Source organism: Camelus ferus, chromosome 13, assembly GCF_009834535.1.
Source record: "Camelus ferus isolate YT-003-E chromosome 13, BCGSAC_Cfer_1.0, whole genome shotgun sequence".
Classification (NCBI taxonomy): Eukaryota; Metazoa; Chordata; class Mammalia; order Artiodactyla; family Camelidae; genus Camelus; species Camelus ferus.
In genome coordinates, this window is record NC_045708.1 from 26,976,315 (window position 1) to 26,995,947 (window position 19,633).

Consider the following 19,633-nt stretch of genomic DNA (forward strand, 5'->3'; position numbering starts at 1 on the left):
GCTGTAACAATAGACTTCATTGTTTCCTCCCAAACAATGGTCTCACTTGGGCTCTCGCGTGCGTATTCTATATGACTGAGAGGTAGGGAAGGGAAGAGGCTGATCCAGGAGTGTTTCAAGGACAGGGAGATTGGTCTTATTTATCTCTGCGTTCCTGCTTCTCAACATAGGGCCTGTTAAATTGGGTGATTGGATGTGTGGATGGATGGTGGATGGTTGGGTAAATGGATGAGTGGATGGTTGAAAAGGTAACTAAGAGTGGTATGGATGAGTGGATGGGGGGGTAGATGGGTGAATGGATGGTTGCATGGGTGCATTGGTGGGTTGGTGAATGGATGAGTGGATGGAGGTAGGAAGGATGGATGGATAAATGAGGAATGCTCATTTCATATATTGAGGTCCAGAGATGACAAATGACCCAACTTAGTGAGGGCCATGTGGGTTATGGACCCAACTCCATAAACAGTGGAGTGAGGCCTGAATCCAGGTACTCCAGGGCCCCACCTTTGAGGCTGGGATGCCCTGTGGCATGGTTTGGTGGTCAACCTCTGGGCAGGGTTGCAGCAGAACCAGGAGTTGGGACCTGGAGGAATTTATAGTTAGATTAGTGTCATGGTAGATGGCTTTGCAGGGTTTAGGGGCCTTGACCCTGAGTTGACTCTTCTGTGCTGGGGTCAGAGGAGGTGTGTGGAAGGGTCCTGAGCAGGGCAGGAAGAGGCACGAAGCTTTAGGAAGGGGGAATTTGTGGAGTCTAGGGACTTTGCGGCTGAGTGATTTTGCCTCCCTGGGATCAGGCCCTGAGCTAGGAGCCCCAGAAGCAACCCCCCACTCACTCTTCCTGACCCAGCTTAATGGTACCACCTTCTATGAGGCCTTCCCTGACCCCATGGGTGCTGTCTCTCCAGAACCCAGCACAGAGCCTTAGTACTTAGAAGGGATTCTGAGCATATTACCAGGGGCTCGGGGTTGCCACAAGAGTCGGAAGTGGGGAATCGGCTGGGAAATTGCACCTGCCTCTAATTTTCTGGGTCATTTTGGGCAAGTCCCTTAACATCCTTGGGCCCCTGTTTCCTCTTCTGTGGACTGGGAATGGAGAGCTTGAACTTTTCTTCCCAGAATGGTTTTGAGGTTGAGGAGAAATAATTCTGGAGGGAAAAGAGTTCTATGCATGATTTTCCGGCACTGCTTCAGTCCCAGCAATAATACAGTAATATACGCTGTGCATATAAGGTTGACTTCATAGCTAATGTTTAATGGGCACTGACAACATGCCAGGCTCTCTTCTAAGTGCTTACGTAGATCATCTCTCAACTAATCCTCACAGCAATCCCACCAGGCAAGTGCTAGCATCTTCTGCTTTTGACTGATGAGGAAACTGAGGTGTGGAGAGCATACACGGCTTGCCCAAGGTCCCGTGGGTGGTCGGTACTACAGCCAGGATGAAAACCTGGGCAGACGCCAGGGCCCGCATTCTTGGCCACTCTATGGAGCTGCTCAGGACACAGTGCTCTGAATGGACATATCAAGAGGGCTTCTTAATTTTCCTGGTGATTCCTGGCAAGTCAACCAACTTCCCTGAGTCTCATGGGATTGACCTGATTGCAGGGTGGTGGAGAAGGGGGCAGATCCTAGCCAATTAGCTCCAATAACCCTTGGTCCCCACTTCTCTCCTGACCAGTCCTGAGTTCGGGAACCCCCTCTGTTTTGAGTACATACCCCAAGCACTGGGCACTGCTCTTCACCCCAGCAGGGAGTGGAAAAATTACACAGACCTGGGTGTCAGAAATGGGTTTTGTCCCAGGTGGCATCCTTAACTAGTCTTGCTGCCTTAGACAAGCCACTCAAATTCTCTGGGCATCAGTTTCCTCATCTGCAAAATAGGAATGGTTAATGTCAGATAATGAAAATAAAGCACAAAGTCAGTGCTTGGATAAGTATTATGGCAGAGTGCTTTGGACAGAGTGAGGTCCGAGGTAAATATTCACTACATTTTGGTTTTCATACCCTGCCCAGGCCCCACGATAAAACAGCTTTCATTTATCCATCACCTACTTATACTAAGCATTACATGTACATCACTCCTTTTAATCCTCAAAATAACTCTGTGTACATCAGGATTGGTACCCAGATCTGTCTGGTCCACAGGATTGGTACCCAGATCTGTCTGGTCCACAGCTCCTATGCTTCATCATTCGGCTCTCTGCCTCCCTCGAGACATGAAGAGCATCCCCAGGGACTTTGATGACAATAGGAAAAGGCAGGTGACCCACAGTGGCAGGAGGGGGCCTTGCCAGAGGGCCAGGTCTGTCCATGAGTTACTGGGGTCAACTCTAGCCATTTCTGCAGGGAGGGAGCATTCCCTCTTACCTGGGGCCGGCCAGCCCCAGGGAAAGGTCAAGGATGGTGACAGTTTCCCATCCTAAGTGGGGAGGGCAGTAGCAGTGCAGGGTCCAGATCTGCTCCTGTTCAGAGCTGAATAATCTGGAGCCTTTGAAGAAGGATTTCTGAAAAGCCATCAGGAGTGAATCATTGACTCAGGGAGGCGATGAATCAAAGGGGAGTTCATAAAACAGCAAATGAATCGGGTGTGAGAACGACGGAGGCACTGCTATTCCCCAGAACCCTCTGGGGACAAGAGAGCCGAGAGAAAAGAAATAAAAATAACACGGGGCCTTACGCCTGCTACAAACCCGAGCTGCCCCTCCTTCCATGTGGAAAGACGGAGAGGACAGAGGGATGAGACCCAGTGGTAGGTGTAGTGGGGCCGGAGGGAGGCTCCCAGGGCGCGCTCGGCTCCCTGGTCCAGGCTGCGGGTGCAATTAACAAACGTCTTTCCCCCTTCTTTCCAGGAGCCCTCACAAGAAAGAACACTGATTTTGACGAACACCCAAAATAATGTGAGATCAGGCACCATGCATTATGCATGAGGTCTGATTTAACATGAACATTATTTCTTGTGTACGAGACCATATGCCTCCGTGCTGTCTCTGCAGCCTAATAATACCCAGACCCACCCTGGTCAGGCTCAGCCAGAGACATGTCCACTGGGGGCATGTGTGTGGTGGGGGAGGACCTTGAGGCAGAGCCTTCCTGGTACTTGGCTCATCTCAGGGGAGTCCATTCAGATGCCCTGGAGGTGGGTGGGAGGTAGGTCGCGCCCCTGGAGAAACACCAGGGAGCTAGGGGTGTGTGTTACAGTGTGAAAGTACCAGCATTTGTGTGTGTGTGTGTGTGTGTGTGTATGTGACTAGGTGATGTTGGGTTCATGGTGTGGCGATGTGGGGACATGTGTTTAGCTGAGGTTGTACTGCACGAGAGGGACGACGGCAGGAATGGATAGATCTAATTGCTGCGTGTGTTTGTATATATACACGCATATGTATGTGTGGGGGTGTGTGTTTAAAAAATAAGATCACACATACATACAAACACACAGCCTAACTTTAATTATCTGAAAGAAGCAGGCGAAATCTGGGAGGAGCTGGGAACAATGATGAGCAGGGATGCGTTTGGAAAGCGGTTTATGGGGTGGGTGCTTGAAATCCCCAGAGGAGGGGAATCCCATCAAGGGATGGGAAGGATGGTTGTGTGTGTTGCATCAAATAGCACAGGTGTCAGGCATCCAGTGACTCTGGAGGGCTCAGTGCCAAAGGCCCTGGCATTGGACAGACAAACGGTGTATGGATGTGCCCGCGAGGGTGTCAGCATGTGCGTGAGCGAGCAAGCTGGCAGAGTGTGCCTTGGGGTTTTAGCTGGTTGAGAGGCGTGGGGGCGATGGGTGTGATTGGGAGAGAGAGAGACAGAGGAGGTAGCTGTGATGGCGAATTTCTGAGAACGGCTGTGGGAACAGGCAGGGTGGTAGATGGAGAAGGAACGGTCCTGGGCCAGCCTGTGTGTGCGTGAAGTAGGACAGCTTCCTGTGGAGGCAGGAGCTGCCTGTGCTCTACTTGGCACCTGCTGTAGAGTAGCCAACATGACGCTGATTTTGGGGTATGCTCAGCCATGAGGTGGCCCTGGTGACTGCTGCCATGTCCCAGCTCAGGGACCAATAGAGGGCAGTCCTCCCACACAGAGGCCTCCCAAGTGGCAAGGGGAGCCCTGAACGAAGGGCCAAATGCTAACTCCAGGGCCTTCAAATATGCCGAGCAGGGACAAGATTGATGGCTACTCTGGCTTCGGTGACTAAGTCTGACGTCCCGGATGGATCCCCTTTGCTAAACCTTTAGGGAGCAGCTAGGCCAGGTAACCAACCTCCTCTCACTGCCCAGGTGTGTCTCCCTTCTGGAGCTCAAGCCCTCCTGGGGAAAGCCTGGGACTGAGTGTGTCACTGAGGGCCTGATCCTCCCACATGCAGGCCCTGAAGCTCTCCAGAGGAGACCGGATTCTAAAGAGCACAAAGTGGGCAGCTGTGGCTGGGGGTGGACTGTGGACATCCAGTTAAATCCTGGGGTCAAGGGATGATTGACAGGTCCTCAGCTATGCAGCATAGAAGCCAGTGCCACTTCCTGGGGAAGATGGTTGGGGGCGGGGGTGGGTGGGAAATTCAGATGACCTTGAGTTTCAGGGCCAGGTACCTTCTGGGTCTGCCTGGATGACCACAGGTGACCACAGTGGCTACCTTCCATCTTCCTATTTTAGCCAATCCCCGACTGCAAATGTTCTCCCAGCTCAAAGCAGTAGCAGTTTAGCAGGGACTTTTTCTTCCCCCTGCTATGCCTGGGAGCCGCACAGAAGCACACACACAAATTCGTCCACCAACACACAGAGGTTCACGTGGGGAGAGGGAAGATCTCTCTACCAGAATCTGTGGCTGCATGATCTTAGGAAATCATTTTGTTCAAATGAGAAGGGGAGGGAGATGGGATCAGGAAATCCCAAATCTGCCAGGGAAAAGCTTGGGCCTCCTGGGAGGTCAATGTTAGGGACATCTGCTCTCTTGAAGGTAAGGAATTTTGAAGGTCTCAGGAGGGAGCAGGTAGATCTGCATACATCTGGGATGGAAAAACCACGGTCAAGCTCACAGCCGACTGCCGTTCCTGGACTCCATTCTATCCAGGGAGACTCCAGGGAAAAATATTTCTCTGTATTTCCTAAGGTTTCCTCCTTATATAGTTAGCTATGGTTCCTACCATTATCCCAGGCTGGAGACTGGGGGAAGGAGCCCCCAGAGGCCTTCTGTGACCACGGGGTGGGTGACGGGGTAGCTGTCCCAGGCTGGTGTCTCATTAAGCAAAATCCTCGCCAGCCGGGAGATTTTTCTTCCATCTCTTTGCCCACTTTTTTCCTTCTTTTTGTACTACTCCTCAGCTGCTGCTGGTTCTTGGGGGCCACATTGTTTTGCTGTTTTTGAGTTGACTTGCTTAAATAATAAATCCACCCTCTTGGATGGGATTAAGCAGACAATTAGGAAATCAATCAATCAATTGGTGTCAGCTGCAGGCAGAGGCCAGAAAAGGCTCTGTCTTCCTGGCCGCTCTTTCCAACTTCCAAACCTGCAGTGGCTCAGGGCAGCGCGGGCGGCAGGGGGCTCTGAGCGATGTTTGCTCCCATTTCAGGGCCCTGAGGCTGGGACAAATCCAGGAAGGGAGAGACAAGGCGGGAGTGTGGGACCACTTCGAAGTTCTGTACTTAGTAGAGCAGGGAATGAGAGGCTCAGGCAGGGTGGCCAGGGGCTCCCGGGGATGCTGTCACCCAACCAGCAGGTAAAGTTTCCAGCCTACCTTTTAAGAAGACTGGGGAGGGTCCCTGGCCTGCCAGTGCGGGGAATGGAATGGCTGGGACGCAGGTGCCAGCTGCAGGGCTAATCGCTCACTAGGCTGGACCGAAGGAGGGAGAGGGAGAAAAAGGAGCAGCGAGAAGCTGAGCCTTGGAAAACCACAGTGGCCTTTGTACTTGCAGAGAACTCGACTCCTCCTGAGATTTAGGGGCAGAGCCAGGGACCCTCAGCATCGCGCCAGTCATCCCGAGGCCCCAGCCTGCCAGAGCCAGCCAACTCGGGGGCCTGGGAACATCTCTCTGGGCACTCAAGATGCTGTCAGCTGGAGCCAAGGCCTCTCACAGGTCTGGACAGCTTCCCTGGCAGGAGGGGGCCACACACAGACCCTCACTAGGGGCATGACTTTCTCCCTAGTCAAGCGTTGGTGTTTTTGGGCTTTGTCTCCATGAAGAGTAAGAGAAACCCCGTGGTTTCTCCTCAGAAGGGAAAAGAACTGCATCTACGGAGGAAACAGGAAGGGCTGTTTTATTATCATTTTTAAAAGGAGTTGTTTTAAAGGAGAAAGAAGACCTTGACTGGGACATGTGTAGTCTCGGGCTCTGGTCCTGGAATCCAGAGCTGCCCCCTCTTTCCTGACTCTGGGGAGGGGCCTGCTGTGCTGAAAGCTTGAGAAGGGGGTGTCTGAGAATGGCTGTGTTCTCTCCCCAGGTCATGACTGCATGGGCCTTGAGTACTCCCATAGGTATAAGCGTCACTCCCTGGGGATGGGTCCCGGGTTCCCTTGGGGACCTGTCCCCAGAGAGAAGGTGCCAGGGCTTTCTGGTGGCCCAGCTGTTTGTGCTCCCGCTCCACAAAAGAAGTTGGGGCAGGTTGTTTGTAGAGAAGAAGGACTGGCTTTGCCCAAGCAAACAGGCAGGGGTCTCTTCCCTGGCTGCTCAACTCCCACAGCACCCCTGTCTAAGCTGTCAGAACTCCCAGTGGATTCAGGCAGGTTTGGGTACTGTCTGAGGGTGGAAAGCTAGCTGGGGTGGGCCAGCGGGGCCTGACGTGGCTTCCTACTGGCCCAGGACCTGGAATGATGAAGTTGGCCTGGGCCCCACCAGGGAGTACAAAGTGAAACAAAGTCAGGGGTGAGGGGTGTCAGGTGGAGGATACAAAGATGCTGGGCTGGTGGTCCAGGTAGAGAGAGTTAGGCTTCTTCACTGACCCAGAAGAGCAGTTGAGTTGTGCCTGAGGGATGGCTGACCCAAATCCCGTAGGTGTCTGCAGCGTCTTAGGCCCTGGTCTGGTTGCAGTAGAGTCTGTTTGTGGGAGGGGACACGGGCAGCTTCATCCTCCCTAACCTCACTCATCTGAGGCAGGGGCCCGACTGTTGCCCAAGTAACAGGCAGCCTGATACTGGCCTGGAAGGTCACCTTTCTGCAAGACAGTGAGGCCAGAACTTTTGGGGAGGTGAATCAGGATATCCCCTGAGGTTCCCCACAAACCAACCCAGCCCTAGTAGTAAAGAGGACAGGACACAGCCCTGGGGTACATGTTTATGTGAGTAATAAAATATTTACTATAACATAAATATAAAGGGAACTTCCCAGTCTACATTATTATCATTTTTGCAATAAAGATACAAAGAGAATGCACCAAAACATTGTTCCAAAAAATAATAAAAATAAAATAACAAAATTTAAATTCAAACGGTAACAAACAGAACAAGAAATGGAGAAGGGGGAAGCTCCAAAAACATCCAGAAAATAAATAGAGATGGATCAGAAATCTGGAAATCATATTAAAATATCTCTTTCGGGTTAGTGGGTGTACAAAATCCTTTAGGATGGGAAGGGAGTGCAACCCGGAAAACCAAAAATAAAAACCAAGCACAAAATGTTTCTTTCTCCCCGCCAGTGTGTACATATCTCACATATATACATGGTTCCCGCCTCACCCCAGGCTTGGGGAATTTCTCTCCAGGCCTCCCCCAGCATCCTGCATCCCAGGGGTCAGGAAAGGGAGCGGATGGAAGCTGCAAGGATTCAGGCAGAAGGTTCTCAGGGAACGGCTTATTTCTACAGCTGGTTAAAAAATATCTCCAACTTTTCCAAGTTTCGTTTGTTTGTGGCCAGGAGGGCGGGGTCCCGCGGGGAACGGGGGCCCTGCAGTGCGGTGGTCGGTCTGCAGCCGGGCAGAAGCCCCTTCCTACCTGGGTGTGCCTGGGAGCGCAGACCCCTCCGGCGAGGCCGGGAACCGAGCCGGAGCTCGGATAAAACGAAACGAAAAATGAACACTCGAATTTTTTTTTGTTAGTTTTTTTTTTGTTTTTTTTTGTTTTGCTTTCTTGGGGGTAGGGTAGGGGAAGGTAAGGGAAAAAATAAATTAGGCTAGATTAAAGCTTTGGCTATTTCCTGCTTTTATACACAGACGCGGCTCTCGCGGCCTCCCCTCCGGGGCCCCGATAAATACAGTATACAGCGATTTAAATTAAGGGCGCGGGCGGAGTTAGAAGGAACCCAGGAGCCGAGAGGCTCCATGAATAAATAAAAACCGTAAAAAACCAAGCCCGGAGGAAGGGTAAGGGGGATGGGGCTCATCCTTATGGAAGAGAAGAGGCGTGGAGCGAATAAAGTGACAGTCCCCCATCCTCGACCCGCAGGCTCGGGAATCCGCGCCGGGGAGAAGGATGGGAAACCCTCCTCTCTTCGTCCTCTCTCCCGGGGAATCCCTAACCCCGTACCGCGTTACCTGTCGCTGTGGGGAGGCCGCTGCCGGGATCCGGCCCCGAACAGCCCGGGGGGCAGGGGCGGGGGTCGTTGAGGGGTTGGGGGCAGGGAGCAGGCAGCGGGCAGGATGCCCGGGGTGGAGTTGGCGCGTTCCGGATCTTCGCTCCTCTCTTTCAGGGCTCGGGTGACGCAGCCTATCGGCCGTCTTCGCCGCTCGCCGGAGAGGGTCGTCCGGGTGTTTGGTTTTGTTCGAAAGTTTCTGAGCTTTTTGTAAAATCCAAAGCAACCGAACAAAAAGAGTTCAGGCCGCGCGGCGCCTCGCCGCGCACCGGCGGGGAGCCCGGCCCGCGGGGTCACTGCACGGAGCCGGGCAGTGTGTGGTGGTGGTGGTGGTGCAGCGCGGCCGGCGGGGGCGGCGGGGGTGCTGAGGGTGGCGACGCACCGCCCCCGCCCGGCCCCAGCTCACCGGGTGCGTAAACGTCGTCCATGGGCGGGTGGCCGGCGCCGGCTGCGGGGGTCATACGCTTCTCCTTCTGCCGCCGGTTGCAGAACCAGACGCGCACTACCTCCTTCTCCAGCTGCAGACTGTCGGCCAAGCCCGTGATCTCGTGCGCCGAGGGCTTGGGGCACTTGAGGAAGTGGCTCTCTAGCGCGCCTTTGACCCCCACCTCGATGGACGTGCGCTTCTTACGCTTGCGGCCCTGCGCCGCGATCTTGTCCAGGTTGGTGGGGCTGCCGCTGGACGAGTCGGTCTCCTCCAGCCACTTGTTGAGCAGCGGCTTGAGCTTGCACATGTTCTTGAAGCTCAGCTGCAGGGCCTCGAAGCGGCAGATGGTGGTCTGCGAGAACACGTTACCGTACAGCGTGCCCAGCGCCAGCCCCACATCGGCCTGCGTGAAGCCCAGCTTGATACGCCGCTGCTTGAACTGCTTGGCGAACTGCTCCAGGTCGTCCGAGCTGGGCGCGTCCTCGTCCGAGTGCTCGCCCACCGACGAACCACCACCGCCCGCGCCTGGGTGCAGGTGCGCCGCCGCCGCGTGCAGGCCGCCGGCGTGTGCATGTCCGTGTGCATGTCCGTGGGCGCCCAGGTGCGGCGGAGGCGACGGCTCCAGCTGCGCCTCGTGGCCGTCCTCGTGCAGTGCGTGGTGCAGGCCCGGCCCCGCGCCTCCGCCGCCCGCTGCCAGCATCCCAGCCAGGCCGCCGCCGCCGCCCCCCGGGTAGGCGGCCTGCGCGTACAGACCGAGTGGTTGGGGCTGGTGGCCCCCGCCGGCCCCAGGCGACGGCGACATGGCAGGGCCCAAGTGGTGCGCTGTGCCGCCCTGCGCCCATGCCGCGCCCGCGTGGGCCGCCCCCTGGTGCACTAGGCGCGCGTGGAAACCGCCGCCACCGCCACCGTCGTCGGCTCGGCCGGTGCCGCCGCCGCCCGCCTTGCCGTGTTCCAGGTGCGGGCCGCCGGCCCAGTCGCCGCCTCCGCCTCCTCCCGTGGGTAGCCACTGGGGGTGCGCTAGGCCCACGGGGTGGCCCGCGCCCGCGCCCAGCCACTCGTGGTGCATCAGCTTCTGCACTTCGCGGTACGCGGCCCCCGCGTGCAACCGTTCGGCGGCTGCCGCCGCTGCCGCTGCCGCGGCGGCGTCCGGGTGCATAAGCGGTCCCGTGCCCCCGGCTCCGCCGCCGGGGCCCCGCGGCAGGTACTGCGCGGTGGTGGCCATGCCGCCCCGCGCCCTACGCCGCCCCGCGCCCTACTCCGCGCCGCCGCCGCCGCTCCGCTCCGTCTGCGGGCCCCGCCGCCGCGCTCCGCCGGCTTAAAGCCCCGACCCGCTCGGCGCTCCGGAGCCCCACCCCACCCGCCACCCATTGGCTGCCCGCGGAGCCGCCTCCCGCCCCCCGGCCTCGGCCCCCGCCCCCCGCCCCTGCTTGTCTCCCTGCCCGGCCGCCCAGAGCTCGCCATTGGCCCTCGCTCCCGGGGTCCCGCGCGCCGGCCGTGCTGATTGGCCGCTGGGGCTTCATTCACAGTCCCCCTACCGTCCGCGTACACACTCACGCCCCGGGGGCGCGGCCGCCACGTGGGGAGTGGCGCGGGGGGTGGCACTGGGGCCACACCCCCTCTCGTCCTGGCTGCGTGGGCCCCGCTTTCCTCTGGCTCTGGAGACTCCGAGCCCGGCAGGTCCCACGTTCCACGCGAGCTGAATTCCCGCCGGCCTCCCGCCGGGGCGGCCAGAAGCCGTGGCGGGGATGGCTGGCTCCGGGAGGCGCTCGGGCTCCGAGAAGCAGCTCAGCCCCGCGCTCCTCCCACAGCAGTGCCGTTGCCGGCGGGCCGGGATTCCCGCGGGTCTCGGCGGCGGCGAGCGCGAGGCGGCGCGGGTCCCCTGCTCGGTTGCGGCGCGACTGCTCACCTCGCTCGCTTCGCCTCTCTCGGCTTCCAGCGGGCACGGAGCTCTCCTCTGGGCGCCTCCCGTCCCGTTTCGTTTTCCCTCGTCACCCTCTAGACCACCCAGCGCAACTCTGTCGACCTCCACGGCCCTGAGAAAGCGTCCGGCGCAGGCAGAGTTGGACCGGCCCCAGCTTCATGCCTCTCACGGGCTCTCCTTTCGGGCATCGCGGGCCAGGTGAGTACCGCGCTGGTGACTCACAGCCGGCGTCGCCGGCGGCAGCGATGCTGCGGGGACGCGGGAGCTTCTGTAACCAGGCTGATTCCGGGGTTCCTGAGTGAGAAGACCTCGAGGTGGAGACTGTGGCTCCGGGAAAATGCTGCCGACAGGGATGGTGGACACACTGGGCCCATGGGCATCTGACCTACACCGCCGCCTTCTCGCTCTTTCTCCTACCTGCCTGCACGGCTCATTGTCCTGGGTCATGGCAGGGTCACGCCCCGGGGAAGCTTGCACTGGGTGAGGAGTGGCATGGACTTGGGGAAGGGCCCTGGCACTTCAGAAATCCTGAGTGCAGTCCGGGAGCTGTCCAGCCTGGCAGGGAGCCCTGGGCTGGAGTTTGATACACTTGGTTGGGGCTGCTGAAGAGGGAACTGGAATTGAAGAGGCCTTGGAAAGGTGCGGAGTGCGGCTGGGGTACCTACTCCACCAGATCTTTGAGGACTCCCTGAAGGATCCTGAGTGGACTGTGGCCTCAGTAGCAGCTCTTCAGTGCCACAGTGGCTGCAGGCTGAGTAGAGTGAGCTGTAGTCTCCATGTCTTCCCCACGCTGAGGCTTGGCTCTCGGGGAGTCTTCCAGCTGCCAGCTCACCACCTCTTTTCTCTCCCTGATCTTGCTTCCAATGGGTTCATAGATTCCAGGGCCCTGGGGGGTCCTAGATCACAGAATGGATCTGGGGACACAGCTAGGATCCTACTGGCAAGTCAGGCCTGTGCAATAAAGCCTCAATGTGTAAAGAGGGGTGATGGGGGGGGTGCTCAGGTGATCCCAAGGATGACTGGGACAGAGTTGACAGTGAAAAGGGCCATCCTTGGGCACAGACTGTGCTCATTCAGGCCCTGAGCACATAGGACTAGCCTCTGCCTATCCCCCAAGGGATGGAATGGGACAAGGCAGGATTATGTCTGCCACTGGCTACTGTCCTGAGCAGGCTCCTTAGGTACCACTCTCACTGCAAGAGCTGTGATGGAGCCCTGGGTCTGAACTTAGCTAGGGATGCTGGGCTTTTCTGGACTCTGGCTCAGGAATTGATCACCTTAAGGCAGCCCAGGACTTCCTGGTCCATTCACTTTCCTGGCCTCTCTCCCAGGCCCAGGAGGTAGGACCAAGGCTGGGAATTCTGTAGTGAAGTGTCCTCTCATGCCAGCCCTAACCAATCATGCATGACGTTGAAGCTTGGGCTTCCAACTTGGAACTGCCACTATCTTCTTGGGCAAAAATAACTCTGGTCCAGTCTCCCTAGCACTTGGTTCTTCTACCTGTAAACTGGGGATAACAGTACCGTAGGCAGCCCACCTGTCTCACTAAGGTAAGTCAGAGGGTGGTACAAGACAATGGAAGGGAAAAGCTGTCAGAAAGGGCTTTTACTGTGGTTGTTTCTATTGTTGGTGCCCAGTGACTAGAAAGATTACTTGCCCTCTCTAACTAAACCTGTTTCTGCATCTGTAGAGTGGGGTTGTGGAGGTTTGGACTAGATGACCTCTCTGGTAACCTCTTTTCCAGCTCTGATGGTCTTCGAGTCTAGAAATCTGTCTCAGTGTCTGTTGGAAGAAGGGAAGTGTTTGGAGTGGACAGGTGTCACGTCTGGAATGCTCACCATGAGCAATGGGTGCTTTATGAAGTGCTTGTCATTTGTCATGTTACCTGCCCTGAGGGAGAGCACAAGGATTGTTCTCCTAGTGCACAGATGAAGTAACTGAGGCTTGTCTGAGGGCACAGAATGCATGGAGGTCCCATTCATCATCATTCTCCTCAGGGCTGTGGGATGGGGAAGGGTGACTGCGGAGGAGGCGGCTTTGGCCGTCATAGCTGAGAGAGCTCACCACCCTATCTCTGGCCAGCTGGCACTCCTGAAGCTGACTTCCCAGGTCTGTGCTCAATTGAGGAGTGGCAGCAGCCAAGCCAGGCAGTCATGCTCCTAGGTTACCACCTTGTCAGCTAGCATATCTCAGTCCCAGTCCCATTACCCCCTTTAACAACCCTGTGGTCCTGTGCTTGTTGCTTTGCCCGTTGGAGCCTCAGTTTCTACATCTTAAAGTGAGAACGGTAATGCCTGCTTTTCAGGTTTGCTCTGAAGCTGCAAGGATAAAGCAAAGCATATAACTTAGATGCCTTCTTCATGTGGGATGCTACCCTGGGGTTAACAGCAGTGTGAACTAGGAAAGAGTAACATTCTTTTCTCTGCTTTGGAAGTTTCAGATCCTCTACAAAGATATGGGTTGGGTCTTGAGTCAAAATTTTCTTGTATTTGAGAGTTAAGTTTTCCCTAGGAAGTCTCGACATCCCCTTTGCTCTTGCTCCAAGAGATTCTGGGTGGGACCTTGGGGGCTGTGCCATGGCCATTGGCAGAGACACCTGCTACAGAACTTCGCCTCTCTCCAGGAGCCCTACCCTCACAGACCATGGAGAAAACTTGGAACATGGAAGTCAGACACCCACCTGACCCATGCAGACACAGGATGGTTTAGGCATGTGAACAGAGGTGCTTTCACACACATGAAAATACACATAACACACAGATACATACATGCAATTTGGCCTGGGGACAAACATACAGATTCACAATAGGAACACATGGACTTACATCATTAGGTCGGATATTCAGAATCACATAAACCAACACACAATGATAAATACAGGCTTGTGTCTCAATGGGAACATTCGCAGAGCCCACGCAGAGGCTGAAATCAGCTCAAATAGGCATTCCTTCGGTGACACAGAAATGGAGGAGACCTACGGGCCGTTGGGGTGACAAGCATGGAGGTTGTCAGCTGGCACTGTCTCTTCACACAAATGGGCACACCCTCGTGTGTTCACAAACGTGAGCACACCCTCTCCCACCCAGTGCACAGATACAGAGAGGCCCACTCCACGCATCACACAGACACCTACACCCTGTAGGAACTAACCCATTTGCACAGCGGATCAGAGAGCAGAGGAACGGGCTGTACCCAGCCTAGAGCTCAGTCCATGTGGTTCTGGGGTCCCACTCATCCTAAGGAAGTGGGAAAGCCCTTTCTTTTCATATTCTTTTCACTCTCCTTGTCTGTGGAGGGCAGCTCCCAGCCAGGTCGCCGCCAGCCTCAGAGGCTCCCGGGCCTCCCTCCCCAGCAGGGGCCCCTGCCCAGCCTGCCCCCAGGCCAGGAGCTGCCCGGGCTTTCCCAGAGTGGCAAGGCCTCCTCCAGGCTCTGGAGTGTGACCGAGCGCCTGCTCATTTGACACAGGTCACCGAGCCTCCAGCAGATGGGGCCCTCGCTGTGGGGGGTCTCTGAGCCAGAGGGGCTGCAGGGGGAGGCTCTGTGGGGATGAACCACAGCTACACAAGCCCCGCTTACTCTCTTTGCAAAGTCCCAGACCACAGACACAAACCCCCACAAGCTACATTCACACGCCAGACTGAGAGATTCAGATGCGGTCTCTAGCAAACGACCATGCTCCCCATCAGCATCGTTGCAGCCACACATGCACTGTAATATTCCAGACTCATGTCCCAGATGGGTGAGCCGACATGATGGCGCACAGAACAAGATTAAGGAGGGAGGAAGAGGGGGCAGCTGGGACTGACTGCTCTCCCTGGCCTCTGTGTCTTGTCAGTTGGTCAGGGGGGTCCTCCTCGGAGGGCAGGAGACACTGGGAGCACACACAGCCACAGACCTAAGGCCTTTTCAGTGTTGGGGGATGACTGCCTGCAGGACACTCCACCTGGATTCCTCTCAAGTCAGGAGTGCTGAGCAGAGCTAAAGAGAGGAGAGATCGAGCCAGTGGGGAGGGCGGCTGGAGGAGTTCGTGTCCTAGGATGCCCTTCCGTGTGCATGGGCTTTAAGTCTTTGTCTGAGACAGGCTGGGCTGGAAGTGGGGTGGGACGCGGCCAGCACTCACAGCGCTCACACTTCCTTTCCCTCCTGCCAGTCTTCTCATGCCCTAGACCTGGTGTTCTCAGAGTGTCAAGGGTTCTGTGTTCCATTTTGGCTCAGACTCAGGCCTGGATGACCTTGGACCAGTCTCAACCTCCCGATCCCTCTCAGCCTCAGTATCCTGGTCTGTAAGCTGGGCGGGATGGTCACCACTGGGTTCTTGTGAAGGCAGGATGAGATCACTGCCCTAATGGAAACTTGGAAAGGGAAAGTGTGGCTTGGTTTTCCTCCCTGGCTGCCAGGGGTGAGTAAGAGGCTATGTGAGCAGGAGCGGAACCTGCCTGCTCCCCTAACCAGTTCTTGCTAAGCAGTGTCAGGCATGACCACGCCCATACCCTGCTTATTCTGTGCTGGAACGTGTTTTTGACTGGAAGAGTCTGGCAGGGTCCTGGCTGCTGCAGATTCCAGCCTGGATAGGCGAATCCTCAGCCTCTGTGCAGGTTGGTGCTAGCTAGGCAGGTTCACAGATCTCACCGCCGTCCAGAGAGCTCTCCCACGTGGCGTGTGATCACTCAAGCTCTCGAGCCCCACCCCTCTAAACTCAGCTCCTCCAGATGTCCTACCTCCTCTGTCCTTGCTGTGTTCACAGGCACCTGGCATAGAGGAACAGAGGAGTGGGAGAGGCGTGGCTGCCTTTGGCAGTCTCATTTAAAGTTCCCGATCTCTCAATTTTGGTTAAGGGATGGAAAGATAAAAAGTGAAATACTTCTTAGGGATGAAACTTTCCTTGTATTTTTTCTCCCCTGCCTCAGCCCCCTAGGTCTCCGGGTAGGGGTGAGGTTCCTCCCAGTGCATTGTTGGAATATTCAAATTAGAGGTGGTCAATTGCTCTTGAAATTTACTTTCATTTTTAGCAGAATGGCAGCCTCCGAGCTGGTGTTAATGCCCACAGTCCGGTTATGCAGAACTCGCTCTCTGCAAATCGGTAAATCGTAAGTGGGGATTAATCACTCTAAAAGGCTGGGGCTGGGTTTGAGTTTCTCTCTCTCTCCTTTATTTATTTATTTATTTTTAAAAAACACACTTTTTATCTGAATGGCTGCAAAATTCACCACCACAGGGTGGGGTGGGAGCAGCAAGGGATAATTTAAGTTTTTGTGGCCATTGTTAGAGGAGTGAGGTGCCTTTCTGAGCCTGGTGTTGACTTTGTGGCCTGACTGAGGGGTGAGGGTGGGCAGCCTGGGAGGGGTGGAAGGGAGGGAGGGGAGTTCCTTTGTGTTTGTGTGCATTACAGTGTTTACAATAGTGTGTTGGGGGCCTGTGTGCATGTATATGTGGGTGACTGTATGTTAGCATGCTTGCATGAATTCGTGTTTGTACTTTATAGATGCCCATAAGTATTTTTATCCTTGTGTTAGGGTGCTTGTGCTTGTTTTGTATTAATATGTGTGCATTAGTGGTTGTAATTGTGTCAGACAGTGCTTCCCTTTGAAAGTGGCTTTAAAGGCTATACCTCACCTTCCTCAGCCTCCAGGAAGCTCTTGAGGGGGAGTAGGTGGAGCTGGAGAGAAGCCCCAACTTCACCTGCTGGGGGCGTGGCTCGTGGTTAATTTACATATTCATGAATGGCTGCTTCTCGGAACTCCCCTCTGGAAGAGACTGAGTCTAGCCTGAGGCTTTTCACAGCAGATGGGGAGATGGGAGGTCAGCCTCTCACTCCTCCACTCCAGGTCTAGAGGCTGCCTCCTCCAGCTGTGGACTGGGAAAATCCAACACCTATGGTTCTGAACCCCACTTCTGCACAGCTTTGTTGCACACAACTCTAGCTCCTGATGGGAGCTGTGTGGCCATCAGGGGGAAGTACTTTTTCCTTCCAGGTCCGGGATGCCCCTCTGAGGGCTTTTGGGGATGGGAGGTCATGCTTCCAGCCAGGACCAAGCTGATGAATGGGACTATCTTCTACTTTATGCCCACACTAGGCCAGCCTCTCTATTCCTGACTTCCTCCCTAGCTTAGTGCAGCCTAGATTTAGAGCAGTAATTATTTTTAAATTATCCAGTAATGACATTCCTAGGGTGTTGGTCAGGGTACATGAGTATGAGGTTGGACTGGACTTCTTCCCTCCAGGCCCAGAGTGTGGGGGTTTGAGGTCAGATTTAGTGGGCCTGGTCTTTACATCAACCCACTCCTTCCTCTGATCCCCCCTCGCCCCTTTCTTTTCTTTCTTTCTTTCCTTCTTTCTTTCCTTCTCCCTTTCTTTCTTTCTTTTTATTCTTATTTTTAATTGAACTGTAGTCAATTTACAATGTTAGTTTCAGGTGTACAGTAAAGTGATTCAGTTGTACATATACATACATATATATATATACACACATACATATACATACATATATATATATATACACATACATATATATATATTTCAGATTCTTTTCCATTATAGCTGGTTACAAGAAATTGAATATAGTTCCCTGTGCTATACAGTAGATCCTTGTTTATTTATTTCATATACAGTAGTGTGTATCTGTTAATCCCAAACTCCTAATCTATCTCTCCCCCACTTCCCCCTTTGCCGCTGGTAACCAGTTTGTTTTCTATGTCCCCGAGTCTATAACCCTCCCAGGCCCCTTTCTCCATGGAGTCAGCTTGGGTGGCCTGGACATCACTGTATACCACGGTACAGATGGCACAGATGCCCTGTTCTCTTGTTCATGTGCCTCATTCATCGCCTCACTGCATGTGCTTCCCCCTGCCCCATGAAGTAGTCTAGCCTGGAGTCGGGGGAGGGACAGAATGATATAGCTCCCTGGCTGATACAAGTTGGGAGGGTCTGGAGAGAGTTGGCTGGGCTCAATGCTGGCCTTCTTCAGCTTTCTTGAGAGTAGCAGGTGGAGGGCAGAAGTGGCAAAGGAGGATTTAGGAATTATATTTTCCCAGGGACCTCTTAGCATCTTTATATATCTCTGGTGGCAGACATCTGTCTGAGCTTAGAGTAGCATCTGCCTGGGCTGGAGACAACATCTGTTTGAGGCTGGGACACCTGGCTGAGCCCAGAACATTATCTGGCCCCGGGACAGCTTTTGTCTGGGTCCAGGACATGTGTCTGAACCTGGCACAGCATCTGTCTGGGCCTGGTGCAACATCTTCCTGGCCTGGGGGCGACGTCTGTTTGCGCCCTGGACATCTGTCTGACTTGGGGATGTCTGCTGAGCTTGGAACAATACCTGTCTGAGCCTGGGGGTGGACTTGTCATTGCAGATAAAATCACCCTCGAGTCTCAACTTTTGTTTGTGGCTGAGAACAGAGTATGTGCCAGACTCACGTCCCTGCTCTCATTTCTACCCGGGAGGGGCTCTTTGGTAGAGGGCCTCAGTTTACCTCCATTTGTAGGCCCATCGGCCTGCTTGCTCTGGGCATCTCAAGGGACAGCCAAAGCCTATACCCTAGTGGCTCTAGGAAACTGAGGTTAACAGAATAGGGGAAGTGGATAGGTTATAAATCTAGTGACTGGTCTAGGACCATTCTTCCTTCCTGCAGTCCCTTTGTTGAATCAAATCAGGATGCTCCCCCAAGACACAGCTTGGTCATGAAGACTTGCCTCCTGAGAAGCCTTTTGTTGCTCCCAACCGTGTACATGATCAGGCCCACAGTGCCCTTGGCCCTGCCCCTGCCGACCCGCTGAACCAGCGGCACAGAACTTCTTTCCTACAAACACACTGGGTCCTAATGATTCCCTAGCTTTGTGCACACAGTTTCCTTTCCTTGGAGTGCCTTCCCCACAGCCCCATCCTCTGATCACATCCTTCAGGTCCTAGTTCAAGGGTCACCCACTCCGAGAAATCGTTTCACTCCCTCTCTAGACTAAGCCACGACCTCTGCCCCATTTCTGCACTGTATTGTGAAGACCACCTCTGTGTGAGCATATATAGGCCTGTGCTGTCATCACCCTTTGTATCTCTGTGTCTCCTGCAGGACTGTGAGCTCCTGTGGCAGCCGGTTCTGATTCATCTCTGTCTCCCAGCACCTGGCCCCACCCCTGGTCTAAGGTGTTACCAGTAAGAAGTGCCTATTGGGGGACCACATGCTTGTGGCACTGTCATCTCTTTTCCTTCTTTTTTCTAAATGAATGGGGTGGTGGGATACTGGCCTTCAGTTTCAGAAGAAAGTAGACAGTGGCTTTCAGTCTCAGAGGAAATGGGCTTCAGGGAAGAGGGCACATCTTCTTATTTGTTCCTGGTTGGTTGACTGAAGGGAAAGGGTGCTGGGTAGTGGGCCCAGAGCACCCCGGTCTTGCCCAGAATTCTCTATCTGTGACCAGGATGAAGATGGGTAGGATCCAAAGATTCGATTCACAGGCTACTGACAGGAGCAGGGAGGAGCAGTGAGGGTCAGGAAGCAACAACGGATACAGACATAATGGCCTGTCTGTGGGCTGTAGGGATGGGACCACATCTAAGAAAGAGGACCTTTACCTGGGTCCAAGCCCCATCCCTGATGGCAGGTGGGAGAAAGAAGACCTGGCTTAGCCTGTTGGAGAAGTTGCAGGGTTCCTGGGCCGGCTTGTCCTGCCAGAGAGGGAAAATCACATAAGGTGTTATTAATATAAACGCTGTGTCCAGAGCAAACTGCTCTTCCTGGCCAGGTTCAGAGGAGAGCGCGTATGGGAGGGAGGATGAGTAGGGAGGCTGAGTAGGGAGGCTACA

At 54.9% G+C, this 19,633-nt stretch overlaps 1 protein-coding gene and 1 long non-coding RNA gene across 3 annotated transcripts in view; one reads left to right on the plus strand and one right to left on the minus strand.

Annotated features, from left to right (window-relative positions):
- Window positions 1-8,025: 8,025 nt before the first annotated feature.
- POU3F1 (POU class 3 homeobox 1) lies at window positions 8,026-10,218 on the minus strand. The gene has a single exon (XM_032493893.1). The coding sequence runs from the start codon at window positions 10,134-10,136 to the stop codon at window positions 8,781-8,783; it is 1,356 nt and encodes a 451-aa protein (XP_032349784.1). The 5' UTR covers window positions 10,137-10,218; the 3' UTR covers window positions 8,026-8,780.
- A 187-nt stretch (window positions 10,219-10,405) lies between these two features.
- Window positions 10,406-19,633, plus strand: part of LOC116667942 — a 67,409-nt gene continuing 58,181 nt past the window's right edge. For both annotated transcript variants that reach the window (XR_004324943.1, XR_004324944.1), the window contains exon 1: window positions 10,406-11,033. This is a non-coding gene — a long non-coding RNA (uncharacterized LOC116667942). The remainder of the gene's footprint in view (window positions 11,034-19,633) is intronic.

Coding starts and splice junctions, on each gene's coding strand:
- POU3F1 (XM_032493893.1), bottom strand. CDS start 10,136: ATGGCCACCACCGCGCAGTACCTGCCGCGGGGCCCCGGCGGCGGAGCC.